Genomic DNA, 16,686 nt, shown 5'->3' with positions numbered 1-16,686 from the left:
ATAGAGCCTATACAGTGCCTTGCGAAAGTATTCGGCCCCCTTGAACTTTGCGACCTTTTGCCACATTTCAGACTTCAAACATAAAGATATAAAACTGTATTTTTTTGTGAAGAATCAACAACAATTGGGACACAATCATGAAGTGGAACGACATTTATTGGATATTTCAAACTTTTTTAACAAATCAAAAACTGAAAAATTGGGCGTGCAAAATTATTCAGCCCCCTTAAGTTAATACTTTGTAGCGCCACCTTTTGCTGCGATTACAGCTGTAAGTCGCTTGGGGTATGTCTCTATCAGTTTTGCACATCGAGAGACTGAAATTTTTTCCCATTCCTACTTGCAAAACAGCTCGAGCTCAGTGAGGTTGGATGGAGAGCATTTGTGAACAGCAGTTTTCAGTTCTTTCCACAGATTCTCGATTGGATTCAGGTCTGGACTTTGACTTGGCCATTCTAACACCTGGATATGTTTATTTTTGAACCATTCCATTGTAGATTTTGCTTTATGTTTTGGATCATTGTCTTGTTGGAAGACAAATCTCCGTCCCAGTCTCAGGTCTTTTGCAGACTCCATCAGGTTTTCTTCCAGAATGGTCCTGTATTTGGCTCCATCCATCTTCCCATCAATTTTAACCATCTTACCTGTCCCTGCTGAAGGAAAGCAGGCCCAAACCATGATGCTGCCACCACCATGTTTGACAGTGGGATGGTGTGTTCAGGGTGATGAGCTGTGTTGCTTTTACGCCAAACATAACGTTTTGCATTGTTGCCAAAAAGTTCAATTTTGGTTTCATCTGACCAGAGCACCTTCTTCCACATGTTTGGTGTGTCTCCCAGGTGGCTTGTGGCAAACTTTAAACAACACTTTTTATGGATATCTTTAAGAAATGGCTTTCTTTTTGCCACTCTTCAATAAAGGCCAGATTTGTGCAATATACGACTGATTGTTGTCCTATGGACAGTCTCCCACCTCAGCTGTGCAGTTCATCCAGAGTGATCATGGGCCTCTTGGCTGCATCTCTGATCAGTCTTCTCCTTGTATGAGCTGAAAGTTTAGAGGGACGGCCAGGTCTTGGTAGATTTGCAGTGGTCTGATACTCCTTCCATTTCAATATTATCGCTTGCACAGTGCTCCTTGGGATGTTTAAAGCTTGGGAAATCTTTTTGTATCCAAATCCGGCTTTAAACTTCTTCACAACAGTATCTCGGACCTGCCTGGTGTGTTCCTTGTTCTTCATGATGCTCTCTGCGCTTTTAACGGACCTCTGAGACTATCACAGTGCAGGTGCATTTATACGGAGACACAGGTGGATTGCATTAGTCATTTAGGTCAACATTGGATCATTCAGAGATCCTCACTGAACTTCTGGAGAGAGCTTGCTGCACTGAAAGTAAAGGGGCTGAATAATTTTGCACGCCCAATTTTTCAGTTTTTGATTTGTTAAAAAAGTTTGAAATATCCAATAAATGTCGTTCCACTTCATGATTGTGTCCCACTTGTTGTTGATTCTTCACAAAAAAATACAGTTTTATATCTTTATGTTTGAAGCCTGAAATGTGGCAAAAGGTCGCAAAGTTCAAGGGGGCCGAATACTTTCGCAAGGCACTGTATGTTATGAAAACTTGCTATCTAGGGTTACACCCAGCAGTTTAGTCTCCTCAACTTGCTCAATAGCCACATTACTCAATAATAGATCTAAACGAGGTTTAGCATTCAGCGAGTGATTTGTCCCAAAATTATTAGTTTAGTTTTTGAAATAATTAGCACTATTGCTAATTATCCATTCTAAAACTGAATGGAGCTCTATGTTAAGCGTCTCAGTTATTTATTTTACTGTTGCAGTGGACGTGTTTAATGTTGAGTCGTCAGCGTTCATAGACACACAAGCTTTATCCACCTCTCTGATTCGGAGGGGTTTGGGGTATATGCAGAAAACACATTTCAGTTGAAGACATTAAGTTGTACAACTGACTAGGTACCCCCTCCCTTTCCCCTTTATTCAAGGTCAGTGGAAGGTCATTTGTAAAAACAGTAAAACAATAATGGCCCTAGCCGGTTGCCCTGGGGTACACCACACTCAACTGAATTTGCATTAGAGAGGCTTCCATTAACGAAAACCCTCAGTTTTTTAGGTATCTCTCAATCTATAATACGGCAAAACAGCTCCCACAATCGTCTCACTATCACATTCTTTCAGTCAACAATCAGTCATTTGTGTCAGTGCCGAGCATGTTGAGAAGCCCTTCCCTATAAGCAAGCTGAAAGCATTTGCAGCAAGCTGATTGGTTGGCTGTTTGAACCATTAAAAGGGTGCTCTGCTATACTAGGGTCAGCAGAATGACCTCTGCCTCCCTCTGAGTGCACACACCATCTTCTAGGCTTAAATTGAAAATGTTGCAAACAGGAGTCACAATGTATTACGCTACCAACCTTAGCAATTTACTATCCATGTTGTCGGTATCAGGTGGTTTGTCCTTATTTAACAAGGCAGTTAAGCCACTGTTCCTAGGCCATCATTGTAAATAAGAATTTGTTCTTAACTGACCTGCCTAGTTAAATAAAGGTAAAAAATATATAAAAAGTATATATTTTTTTAGAGATAGCAACAATTCTTCCCCTCTTCCACACCCACTTTGTGGAACTCAAAGAGCTTGTCTTTCATTATTGGGTCCATTATACATGATTATGAAGGTTCAGCATGTTTTGTTTGCATGCCATACCCAAGTTTGCTAATCTTACCAAAAAAAATGTGTTTTGTTATGAACAGGCCATCTGCCTAGATGGAAAATCGAGCCGAGTTTGCTTTCTTGTCTAGAATTTCATTGAAGTACTCCAGAGCTTTTAACTATCATTCTTTATATAATTTATCTCTGTTCCATAGTATAGTTTCTTCTCATTTGTGTTTAGTTTAGTTAGGTGATTTCTCAATTGACTGTGTGTTTGCCAGTCTGCTGTGTTGTCAGACTATATTTACAAAATAATACGATACAATACAATACTATGTAATACAATAAAATACGATGTATTACGATACAAAACAATACGATGTAATACAACACAATACAATACGATACAATACAATATGATACAATACAATGTAATACAATGTAATACAATATGATACAATACAATATGATACAATGTAATACAATACAATATGATACAATACAATATGATACAATACAATGTAATACAATGTAATACAATATGATACAATACAATATGATACAATACAATGTAATACAATACAATACGATACAATACAATATGATACAATACAATGTAATACAATGCAATACAATATGATACAATACAATGTAATACAATGTAATACAATATGATACAATGTAATACAATACAATATGATACAATACAATATGATACAATACAATATGATACAATACAATGTAATACAATGTAATACAATACGATGTAATACAATACAATACAATATGATACAATACAATATGATACAATACAATATGATACAATACAATATGATACAATACAATATGATACAATGTAATACAATACAATATGATACAATACAATATGATACAATACAATATGATACAATACAATATAATACAATGTAATACAATACAATACAATATGATACAATACAATATGATACAATACAATATGATACAATACAATATGATACAATACAATATGATACAATGTAATACAATACAATACAATATGATACAATACAATATGATACAATACAATATGATACAATACAATATGATACAATGTAATACAATACAATATGATACAATACAATATGATACAATACAATATGATACAATACAATATGATACAATGTAATACAATACAATATGATACAATACAATATGATACAATGTAATACAATACAATATGATACAATACAATATGATACAATACAATATGATACAATACAATATGATACAATACAATATAATACAATGTAATACAATACAATACAATATGATACAATACAATATGATACAATACAATATGATACAATACAATATGATACAATACAATATAATACAATGTAATACAATACAATACAATATGATACAATACAATATGATACAATACAATATGATACAATACAATATAATACAATACAATATGATACAATACAATATAATACAATGTAATACAATACAATACAATGTAATACAATATGATACAATACAATATAATACAATGTAATACAATACAATATGATATGATACAATACAATATGATACAATACAATATGATACAATACAATATGATACAATACAATATGATACAATACAATATAATACAATGTAATACAATACAATACAATATGATACAATACAATATGATACAATACAATATGATACAATACAATATAATACAATGTAATACAATACAATACAATATGATACAATACAATATGATACAATACAATATGATACAATACAATATGATACAATACAATGTAATACAATACAATATGATACAATACAATATAATACAATGTAATACAATACAATACAATATGATACAATACAATATGATACAATACAATATGATACAATACAATGTAATACAATGCAATGTAATATGATGTAATACGATACAATATGATACAATACAATATGATACAATACAATATAATACAATGTAATACAATACAATACAATATGATACAATACAATATGATACAATACAATATGATACAATACAATATGATACAATACAATATAATACAATGTAATACAATACAATACAATATGATACAATACAATATGATACAATACAATATGATACAATACAATATGATACAATACAATGTAATACAATACAATATGATACAATACAATATAATACAATGTAATACAATACAATACAATATGATACAATACAATATGATACAATACAATATGATACAATACAATGTAATACAATGCAATGTAATATGATGTAATACGATACAATATGATACAATACAATGTAATACTATAAAATACGATACAGCTGTCCCGCCCTGACCTTAGATATCCTTTTTATGTCTCTATTTTGGTTTGGTCAGGGCGTGAGTTGGGGTGGGCATTCTATGTTTTGTGTTTCTATGATTTTCTATTTCTATGTTTTGGCCGGGTATGGTTATCAATCAGGGACAGCTGTCTATCGTTGTCTCTGATTGGGAACCATACTTATTTACCCTTTTTCCCACCTGTCTTTGTGGGAAGTTGATTTTGTTTAGAGCACTTTGACTTTGAGCTTCACGGTTTGTTTTTGTTGTGTTTATTATTTTGTTTGGCGTCATTTTGATTCAATAAAGAAAATGTACGCTTACCACGCTGCACCTTGGTCCTCTCCTCACGACAGCCGTGACAACAATACGATACAATACGATGTAATACAATACGATGTAATACAATATGATACAATACAATACGATACAATACGATGTAATACAATACGATGTAATACAATATGATACAATACAATACGATACAATACGATGTAATACAATACGATGTAATACAATATGATACAATACAATACGATACAATACGATGTAATACAATACGATGTAATACAATATGATACAATACAATACGATACAATACGATGTAATACAATACGATGTAATACAATATGATACAATACAATATGATACAATACAATACGATACAATACGATGTAATACAATATGATACAATACAATACGATAAAATACGATGTAATACGATATGATACAATACGATGTAATACGATATGATACAATACAATACGATACAATACGATACAATACGATGTAATACAATACGATGTAATACAATATGATACAATACAATACGATAAAATACGATGTAATACGATATGATACAATACGATGTAATACGATATGATACAATACAATACGATACAATACGATGTAATACAATACGATGTAATACAATATGATACAATACAATACGATACAATACGATGTAATACGATATGATACAATACGATGTAATACAATATGATACAATACAATACGATAAAATACGATGTAATACAATACGATGTAATACGATATGATACAATAAGATGTAATACGATATGATACAATATGATACAATACGATATGATACAATACGATGTAATACGATATGATACAATACAATACGATAAAATACGATGTAATACAATATGATACAATACGATATGATACAATACGATGTAATACGATATGATACAATACAATACGATAAAATACGATGTAATACAATATGATACAATACGATTTGATACGATGTAATACAATACAATACGATGTAATACGATGTAATACGATGTAATACGATGTAATACGATGTAATACGATATAACATGATATAATACAGTGATGGCTACTCTACTGTCTCTGACCACTCACTCTGCAGCATAGTAATGGTAGCTTGTGCTCTGATCCAGGCAGAGTTTTGGTGCAGATCGTTACGCCTTGGATCATTACTGGCCCGACATTCGTACGTCCCAAAATCCTCCAGACCGAGAAGCGTGACGCCCAGAACGCTCACGCCGTTGGTGCCGTACGCCGTGTTGATGGACACGCGACGTTTACGGGCGCCGTCCCAGAGCTGGCGGAAGGAGTCGGCCCGGTTGATCTCAGAGTACCACCACTGGACCTCTGGGGTCGGGTTACCGACCACGTCACAGTACAACTCAAAGGTGTCGCCTGTTAGTTTGGTCTCAGACAGGGGAGACTTCACAAAGCCAGCTATGGAGGTGGAGTAGTGGAGTAGGAGTGTTGCCATCCACAGGAGGGGAGGAGAGTAGAGAGTAGTGTTGTCATCCACAGGAGAGTATGAGAGTAGAGAGTAGTGTTGCCATCCACAGGAGAGGATGAGAGTAGAGAGTAGTGTTGCCATCCACAGGAGGGGAGGAGAGTAGAGAGTAGTGTTGTCATCCACAGGAGAGGATGAGAGTAGAGAGTAGTGTTGTCATCCACAGGAGAGTATGAGAGTAGAGAGTAGTGTTGCCATCCACAGGAGAGGATGAGAGTAGAGTAGTGTTGCCATCCACAGGAGAGGATGAGAGTAGAGAGTAGTGTTGTCATCCACAGGAGAGTATGAGAGTAGAGAGTAGTGTTGTCATCCACAGGAGAGGATGAGAGTAGAGAGTAGTGTTGTCATCCACAGGAGAGTATGAGAGTAGATAGTAGTGTTGTCATCCACAGGAGAGTATGAGAGTAGAGAGTAGTGTTGTCATCCACAGGAGAGTATGAGAGTAGATAGTAGTGTTGTCATCCACAGGAGAGTATGAGAGTAGAGAGTAGTGTTGCCATCCACAGGAGAGGATGAGAGTAGAGAGTAGTGTTGCCATCCACAGGAGAGGATGAGAGTATAGAGTAGTGTTGTCATCCACAGGAGAGGATGAGAGTAGAGAGTAGTGTTGCCATCCACAGGAGAGGATGAGAGTAGAGAGTAGTGTTGTCATCCACAGGAGAGGATGAGAGTAGAGAGTAGTGTTGCCATCCACAGGAGAGGATGAGAGTAGAGAGTAGTGTTGCCATCCACAGGAGAGGGTGAGAGTAGACAGTAGTGTTGCCATCCATAGGAGAGGATGAGAGTAGAGAGTAGTGTTGTCATCCACAGGAGAGGATGAGAGTAGAGAGTAGTGTTGCCATCCACAGGAGAGGATGAGAGTAGTGTTGTCATCCACAGGAGAGGATGAGAGTAGACAGTAGTGTTGCCATCCACAGGAGAGGATGAGAGTAGAGAGTAGTGTTGCCATCCACAGGAGAGGATGAGAGTAGTGTTGCCATCCACAGGAGAGGATGAGAGTAGAGAGTAGTGTTGCCATCCACAGGAGAGGATGAGAGTAGTGTTGCCATCCACAGGAGAGGATGAGAGTAGACAGTAGTGTTGCCATCCACAGGAGAGGATGAGAGTAGTGTTGTCATCCACAGGAGAGGGTGAGAGTAGACAGTAGTGTTGTCATCCACAGGAGAGGATGAGTGTTGCCATCCACAGGAGAGGATGAGAGTAGACAGTAGTGTTGCCATCCACAGGAGAGGATGAGAGTAGAGAGTAGTGTTGTCATCCACAGGAGAGGATGAGAGTAGAGAGTAGTGTTGCCATCCACAGGAGAGGATGAGAGTAGAGAGTAGTGTTGCCATCCACAGGAGAGGATGAGAGTAGTGTTGCCATCCACAGGAGAGGATGAGAGTAGACAGTAGTGTTGCCATCCACAGGAGAGGATGAGAGTAGTGTTGTCATCCACAGGAGAGGATGAGTGTTGCCATCCACAGGAGAGGATGAGAGTAGACAGTAGTGTTGTCATCCACAGGAGAGGATGAGAGTAGACAGTAGTGTTGCCATCCACAGGAGAGGATGAGAGTAGACAGTAGTGTTGCCATCCACAGGAGAGGATGAGAGTAGACAGTAGTGTTGCCATCCACAGGAGAGGATGAGAGTAGAGAGTAGTGTTGTCATCCACAGGAGAGGATGAGAGTAGAGAGTAGTGTTGCCATCCACAGGAGAGGATGAGAGTAGAGAGTAGTGTTGCCAGGAGAGGATGAGAGTAGTGTTGTCATCCACAGGAGAGGATGAGTGTTGCCATCCACAGGAGAGGATGAGTAGACAGTAGTGTTGTCCATCCACAGGAGAGGATGAGAGTAGACAGTAGTGTTGCCATCCACAGTAGTGTTGTTGCCATCCACAGGAGATGATGAGAGTAGAGAGTAGTGTTGCCATCCACAGGAGAGGATGAGAGTATAGAGTAGTGTTGTCATCCACAGGAGAGGATGAGTAGAGAGTAGTGCCATCCACAGGAGAGGATGAGAGTAGAGAGTAGTGTTGTCATCCACAGGAGAGGATGAGAGTAGAGAGTAGTGTTGCCATCCACAGGAGAGGATGAGAGTAGAGTAGTAGTGTTGCCATCCACAGGAGAGGGTGAGAGTAGACAGTAGTGTTGCCATCCATAGGAGAGGATGAGAGTAGAGAGTAGTGTTGTCATCCACAGGAGAGGATGAGAGTAGAGAGTAGTGTTGCCATCCACAGGAGAGGATGAGAGTAGTGTTGTCATCCACAGGAGAGGATGAGAGTAGACAGTAGTGTTGCCATCCACAGGAGAGGATGAGAGTAGAGAGTAGTGTTGCCATCCACAGGAGAGGATGAGAGTAGTGTTGCCATCCACAGGAGAGGATGAGAGTAGAGAGTAGTGTTGCCATCCACAGGAGAGGATGAGAGTAGTGTTGCCATCCACAGGAGAGGATGAGAGTAGACAGTAGTGTTGCCATCCACAGGAGAGGATGAGAGTAGTGTTGTCATCCACAGGAGAGGGTGAGAGTAGACAATAGTGTTGTCATCCACAGGAGAGGATGAGTGTTGCCATCCACAGGAGAGGATGAGAGTAGACAGTAGTGTTGCCATCCACAGGAGAGGATGAGAGTAGAGAGTAGTGTTGTCATCCACAGGAGAGGATGAGAGTAGAGAGTAGTGTTGCCATCCACAGGAGAGGATGAGAGTAGACAGTAGTGTTGCCATCCACAGGAGAGGATGAGAGTAGAGAGTAGTGTTGCCATCCACAGGAGAGGATGAGAGTAGTGTTGCCATCCACAGGAGAGGATGAGAGTAGAGAGTAGTGTTGCCATCCACAGGAGAGGATGAGAGTAGTGTTGCCATCCACAGGAGAGGATGAGAGTAGACAGTAGTGTTGCCATCCACAGGAGAGGATGAGAGTAGTGTTGTCATCCACAGGAGAGGGTGAGAGTAGACAGTAGTGTTGTCATCCACAGGAGAGGATGAGTGTTGCCATCCACAGGAGAGGATGAGAGTAGACAGTAGTGTTGCCATCCACAGGAGAGGATGAGAGTAGAGAGTAGTGTTGTCATCCACAGGAGAGGATGAGAGTAGAGAGTAGTGTTGCCATCCACAGGAGAGGATGAGAGTAGAGAGTAGTGTTGCCATCCACAGGAGAGGATGAGAGTAGTGTTGCCATCCACAGGAGAGGATGAGAGTAGACAGTAGTGTTGCCATCCACAGGAGAGGATGAGAGTAGACAGTAGTGTTGCCATCCACAGGAGAGGATGAGAGTAGACAGTAGTGTTGCCATCCACAGGAGAGGATCAGAGTAGACAGTAGTGTTGCCATCCACAGGAGAGGATGAGAGTAGACAGTAGTGTTGCCATCCACAGGAGATGATGAGAGTAGAGAGTAGTGTTGCCATCCACAGGAGAGGATGAGAGTAGAGAGTAGTGTTGCCATCCACAGGAGAGGATGAGAGTAGAGAGTAGTGTTGCCATCCACAGGAGAGGATGAGAGTAGTGTTGTCATCCACAGGAGAGGATGAGAGTAGACAGTAGTGTTGCCATCCACAGGACAGGAGGAGTGTTGCCATCCCAAAGGAGAATAGTGTGTAACCATCCAAGTGAGCCGGGGAGGGTAGAGATAAAGGGTAAGTGTGTAGGATGGATGAAAAGGTGAGAGAATGAGAAAGGATAAACGAAAGGAATCAGTTGGGAGGGAAAAAAAGAGAAGTCAAATCTTAAATCATAAGGCTAAGGTAGACTCAATCAGAATCAGAAAAAAGATGACAGCAAATAATATGGTGATGTTAGAAACCAGACAGCGATCAACTGAGTAAAATAAAAATAAATAAAAACGTAACAACCTTTGTGTTACACCGTCAGTGACCTAAATGGGGCGGCTAAATGGGATTCCTTAGTAGTTAGAGCGTTGGGACTAGTTGGGACTAGTAACCCAAAATGGTTGCAAGATCGAATCCCCCGAGCTGACAAGGTAAAAATCTGTCGTTCTGCCCCTGAACAAGGCGGTTAAACCACTGTTCCCCTGAACAAGGCGGTTAAACCACTGTTCCCCTGAACAAGGCAGTTAAACCACTGTGCCCCTGAACAATGCAGTTAACCCACTGTTCCCCTGAACAAGGCAGTTAAACCACTGTGCCCCTGAACAAGGCGGTTAAACCACTGTTCCCCGGTAGGCCGTCATTGAAAATAAGAATTTGTTCTTAACTGACTTGTGTTGTGTCTTTACTATCATTAAATGAAGACTTTTAGTTTTTATCAAAGATTCTCGGTAATTAGTATTACGCGATTAAACTGAATAATCATGTACCTGTAATTAACTAGGAATTAGGGGGGCACCAAGGAAAATATTCAGATTACAAAGTTATAATTTCCTAATATAACTTTTCAGATATTTTATATCTGATCAATTAGTCTTCGAATTAATGAATTATTTATTTTACCTCACGTTAGTCTCATTCCGTAAATTGTTGGTTATCTGCACGAACCCTGTCTTCACTATGAGTCATCCATACATCAATTGTCTTAAATAATTTATTTACGAACTAAGTAATTCACAGAAATGCATAAACAAACAAACAAAGTAAATATGGTTACAAGAAATGTTAGGGGAATGTGCCCTAGTGGGCTAAATCGGCATGGCTGCTTGTTGTACAAAAGGGATGTGGGGGTCGACTGAGAAGACAACACACAGTTGATAATTATAACATTGAAATGCTAATCCTTTGCACATGAACGCTCACTCATTTGGGAACAATTGCAATCAATATTATATTTACGCTCAGTGTGTCGTCGGGATCTCTGCTGAAAAGTTAGTTTCTGTTGGATAGTTTCCGTCCTCTCTCTCTCTCGCTCTCTCCCTCGCTCTCTCTGCCGTGGTTAGAGTGGGTAGTTCAGAGTGACATTCATTCATGTCCTTATAAAATGGATGGTTCGGCAGTTGTCGGTCTTCGCGTTCAATGATACCGAATTCCTAGCTGCAGACTAGTAATTGATATCAAAGACTTGTTCTTATTCTGTCGGTATTGATAGTCTAAGAGTTTAACCACGTGGTATGGTTAAAAGATTTAGCAATCATCTCAACCTTTGTCCTCTCGTAATGGAGAAAAACATGGGCTGATGATAGAAAACCCGAGTGAGGGTTTTATTCGGAAGGGCAGAAAAGGGCCTGTCCAAGGATGCCCGACCATAACTGTGCTCATGGGCGGTCCTCTGATTTAGTTAAACTCAAAAGGGAATTGGAGTATCCTTCATTAAACAGTCCAAAATCACATTTCACAATTTTACAAACAGTATCATCCTCACTCATTCATCTTATACAACAATTAGATGTAAACCTCAAATCTGAGGCTATTATATAAACAGCGTTATGGTAATGTGGCCGCACCGTCTCCCATGAGTTTTACAAACTTGTACCAAACGGACCAGTTCGTAGCTGGATTCTTCACCCATCTTTTATACCTTCTCCGGAACATAAATGTTGTTCGGACCTCAAGTTCTGTGAGGTGGAAGAAATTCCTTTGTTCTCTATGAAACTGGTTGTAGGAGGCAGAGAGAGGGGGATGGTGCTCGCTGTACCCAAAGAGGGCAACATCATGACACTTGCCTAGTTAAATAAAGGTAAAACGTTTTTATTTTTTTAAATGTTCTACAGGAGAAAAAAAACGTCTTTAGGTCTCATTATAATAAATCCTCTATATTATTTATAATGAGTATTAATACGATTATTATCTATAATTAGTATTAATATTAAATCATCCAGAAGAGACCGTAAACGTCAACATTCACTGTCTGTCTGAGTATCAGTTGGCAGTGACCTCAATACGATCTCGAATTTCTATACCTGTTATTTCTGAGACATTGTCATTCAAAATGTCAGACGATAGTCATTCCTATCCCCCGACTCTGAGGATGCCTAATGAGGCCCAAATGGCACCCTATGTCGTGCACTACTTTTTGGGGGAACAGAAAAATAACAGTACTGCCATAGCATAGCAAAAAAGTACTGAGTAAAGAGTCTGAATACTTATGTAAATAGAATATTTCAGTTTAAAAAAAAAAAATCTAAATCCAGTTTTTGCTTTGTCATTATGGGGTATTGTGATGACATTATGGGGTATTGTGATGTCATTATGGGGTATTGTGATGTCATTATGGGGTATTGTGATGTCATTATGGGGTATTGTGTGTATATTGATGAGGGAAATCTAATCTAATCCTTTTTTTAGAATAAGGCTGTAACGTAACAAAATGTGTAAAAAGTTATTTTTATATCATGCTATCAATACTAAGTTTAACATGTTCTTTAAACATTTCATTTTTAAAACTCATTATCCTTCAACAAGTTTATAACAATTACAGTGATGTGGAAATATTGTACGATCATTGTATAGGCTGCCTTCAATAATTGAAATGATTAAGTTATAAAATATGAGAAAAATACCTTTTCCAGAATACATTAGATCAACCACTCGGAACACAACGAAAGGGAATCTAACATCTCATGACAACAATAGAAACCATCTTCGATTTTCATCAAGCTAATATTTGAAATGGTATCTGTATTCTTTAGAGGTGACAGATGCTTCTGTCAAAATATTTGTCAAAGGAATGATAACTTACAAGTTTCCAGTTTGAATTTATTTGAATTGGTTGGAATTAAATTCAAATTCCTGTCATTCAAATTCAATTCGAATTCTGCTTCCTGTGGTGTGTGGCTAATTCACATTCAAATTTCAATTCATGGGTTGAATTGAATTCAATTCAGAATTGACCCCAACCCTGATGCTAGTCACTGTGCATCTGCATTCCTAGGCTCTTTTGGGTTTTAAGCTAGGTGTCTGTAAAGCCCATTGTGACAACTACTGATGTAAATAACAACTTTATAAAATGCATTTGATTGGCCGATTGAATTTGATTGCTAGTACACCGACAGAATACACTGTGCAAAAAGTCTTGTACGTATTTATGTTGCGGCCAAGATGGCAAGCTAATTCCCAGTGTGAATTATTAAAAGATGCTACAATCTGATGTAATCTACAATGCCACCAGCCAGGAAGCAACTGAGTAGTATTACATAAAGATCAATCATTTGCAAATTCCTCTTTTCTCAGAAATTATCCACATTATTATTGTGGAGCTCGATAAAAAGGTCTGATCCACATTATTATTGTGGAGCTCGATAAAAAGGTCTGATCCACATTATTATTGTGGAGCTCAATAAAAGGGAAGGACACATTATTATTGTGGAGCTCAATAAAAAGGTCTGATCCACATTATTATTGTGGAGCTCAATAAAAGGGAAGGACACATGGTTAATGAGTTATTTGCTTTGCTCGCAAAATAAATACTGTCTGTCATAGCGACTCAGGATGTGAATCAATGACCTTGTCATCACTTCGAGTAATTTCCATCCTGATGCTGCACATCATCCTCTTCCTATGGAAACACTGACAACCTACAAAACATATATAAATGACGTGATCTATAGTTCACAGAATATAGAGATGACTAGCTCGTCAAACGCTACAGTAGTAGGTTACACAAAGAGAACCCTCAGTACAAATAGCAGTCCAATACTGATATCTGAAGATGTTGTTGAGTTCTGTCTCCTTGAGATATAAAAAACAATAGACCTGGGAGAAGAGAACAACAATTGATTACACGGCTACTTAGAGGAGGTAGCTGAGGCTAGGCAATGTGCTGTGCTGTGCAGTCTGATAGAGAGAAAGAGAGAGAGAGAGAGAGAGAGAGAGAGAGAGTGAGAGAGAGAGGGGAGAGGGAGATAGAGAGAAAAAAGAGGGAGGGAGGGAGAAAGAGAGTGCGAGAGAGAGAGAGAACACGAGAGACAGAGAGATAGAGAGAGCCGGAGAGAGGGAGGGAGAGTGATGGAGAAAGAGTGACAGACAGAGCAAGAGAGCGATTGAGAGAGTGCGAGAGAGGGAGAAAATGAGAAAGAGAGAGGGGAGGAGAGAGAGCAGGAGAGAGAGAGAGAGGGGGGGGAGCAGAGAGAGAGAGAGAGAGGAGAGCAGAGCAGAGGGAGAGAGAGCAGAGAGGGAGAGCGAGAGATGAGAGAGGAGGGAGAGAGAGAGAGAGAGGAGGGAGAGAGAGAGAGAGAGAGAGAGAGAGCGAGTGGGGGGAGGGAGAGCAGAGAGAGAGGAGAGAGCAGAGAGGGAGAGATGAGAGAGATGAGAGAGATGTCTAGTTTGCTGCAGCTCAGTGTTCTGTCCCTCTAGTTTCGGATGTGCCTCCATAGTGACAGGTCCCCTAGGTGCCTCCTCCAGCCTCTGGCATAAACAGGAGAACACTTTACTACTTTATAATGTATTATTATGAGGCTAACAATATGAAATGCCTCTCCGTGTAAAATTACTATCTGGTTGTTATCAAGTTAGGATCATTAGGAGATGACAAAACAGTATTTTTCTATTGTTTCCCCAAGTTTGTTTGTCTGTCTGTCTGTCTGTCTGTCTGTTTTTTTCCACTACCAGAGGGATGTCACAAAGCATCACTCAGTTTAAGGTCATTCAAAATGTTTTTAGATGGGGTTATTTTCCTAAGCTACTCTTGAATATGGGTTGTCTCGTCAATTATTCCCATGCCTATTTCTAGAAAATATTAACTTATTTTACAATATTTTGGTTAGAATACATGCTCATGACAAGTCTTATAATGCATTATAACTAGTGATGAGGTCAACAAAATCTATACAGTCACATGTCAGGATACTATTTTGTATCGTATCGTTTTGACAATATCTCTATATTATTGTTGTGCTAGTTGGCTGTCCCTGCACCAAAACCCCTGTATTTATCCTTCATAACTAGTTGGCTGTCCTTGCACTAAAACCCCTGTATTTATCCTTCATAACTAGTTGTCTGTCCCTGTACTAAAACCCATGTATTTATCCTTCATAACTAGTTGTCTGTCCCTGTACTAAAACTCCTGTATTTATCCTTCATAACTAGTTGTCTGTCCCTGCCCCAAAACCCCTGTATTTATCCTTCATAACTAGTTGGCTGTTCCTGTATCAAAACCCCTGTATTTATCCTTCATAACTAGTTGTCTGTCCCTGTACTAAAACCCCTGTATTTATCCTTCATAACTAGTTGTCTGTCCCTGTACTAAAACCCCTGTATTTATCCTTCATAACTAGTTGTCTGTCCCTGTACTAAAACTCCTGTATTTATCCTTCATAACTAGTTGTCTGTCCATGCACTAAAACCCCTGTATTTATCCTTCATAACTAGTTGTCTGTCCCTGTACTAAAACCCCTGTATTTATCCTTCATAACTAGTTGTCTGTCCCTGCACTAAAACCCCTGTATTTATCCTTCATAACTAGTTGTCTGTCCCTGTACTAAAACCCCTGTATTTATCCGTCATAACTAGTTGTCTGTCCCTGCACTAAAACCCCTGTATTTATCCTTCAGAACTAGTTGTCTGTCCCTGCACTAAAACCCCTGTATTTATCCGTCATAACTAGTTGTCTGTCCCTGCACTAAAACCCCTGTATTTATCCGTCATAACTAGTTGTCTGTCCCTGCACTAAAACTCCTGTATTTTTCCTTCATAGCTTGTTCTCCATCTTCTTTTTAAATAGGGAGACAATTTATTTTTAGCGCTTTTATTTCCCTGACTGATCAAAACTAGTTTTCTCACATCTCTCTCTCTCGTCCCTCTGTAGCAGACATATAGTGAGCAATACGTTTGGAACATAGAATTGCAATAAAATCACAGTATCGACTCGCAAAACATATAGAATCATGAGAATCGCAGTACATAACGTATTGGCACCTAAGTATTGTGATAATATCGCATCGTGATAATATCGTATCGTGGTAATATCGTATCGTGATAATATGCTTTACCTTGGCCAGGTCGCAATTGTAAATGAGA

General features: G+C 38.7%; 1 protein-coding gene across 2 annotated transcripts in view; it reads right to left on the bottom strand.

The window, feature by feature from the left end:
* LOC139406365 (neuroplastin-like) overlaps positions 1-16,686 on the bottom strand; it is a 56,177-nt gene that overhangs the window by 27,960 nt on the left and 11,531 nt on the right. Inside the window, exon 2 of one of the 2 annotated variants that reach the window (XM_071148890.1) lies at positions 6,398-6,739. The exons of the other annotated variant lie outside the window; for it this stretch is intronic. Coding sequence (XP_071004991.1) covers positions 6,398-6,739 — 342 coding nt within the window. The remainder of the gene's footprint in view (positions 1-6,397; positions 6,740-16,686) is intronic. 2 annotated transcript variants of the gene reach the window in all.

The sequence above is a fragment of the Oncorhynchus clarkii genome, chromosome 4, assembly GCF_045791955.1.
Source record: "Oncorhynchus clarkii lewisi isolate Uvic-CL-2024 chromosome 4, UVic_Ocla_1.0, whole genome shotgun sequence".
NCBI lineage: Eukaryota > Metazoa > Chordata > Actinopteri > Salmoniformes > Salmonidae > Oncorhynchus > Oncorhynchus clarkii.
The sequence above is the reverse complement of the archived record's forward strand: the minus strand, read 5'-3'. Positions and strand labels throughout refer to the sequence as shown.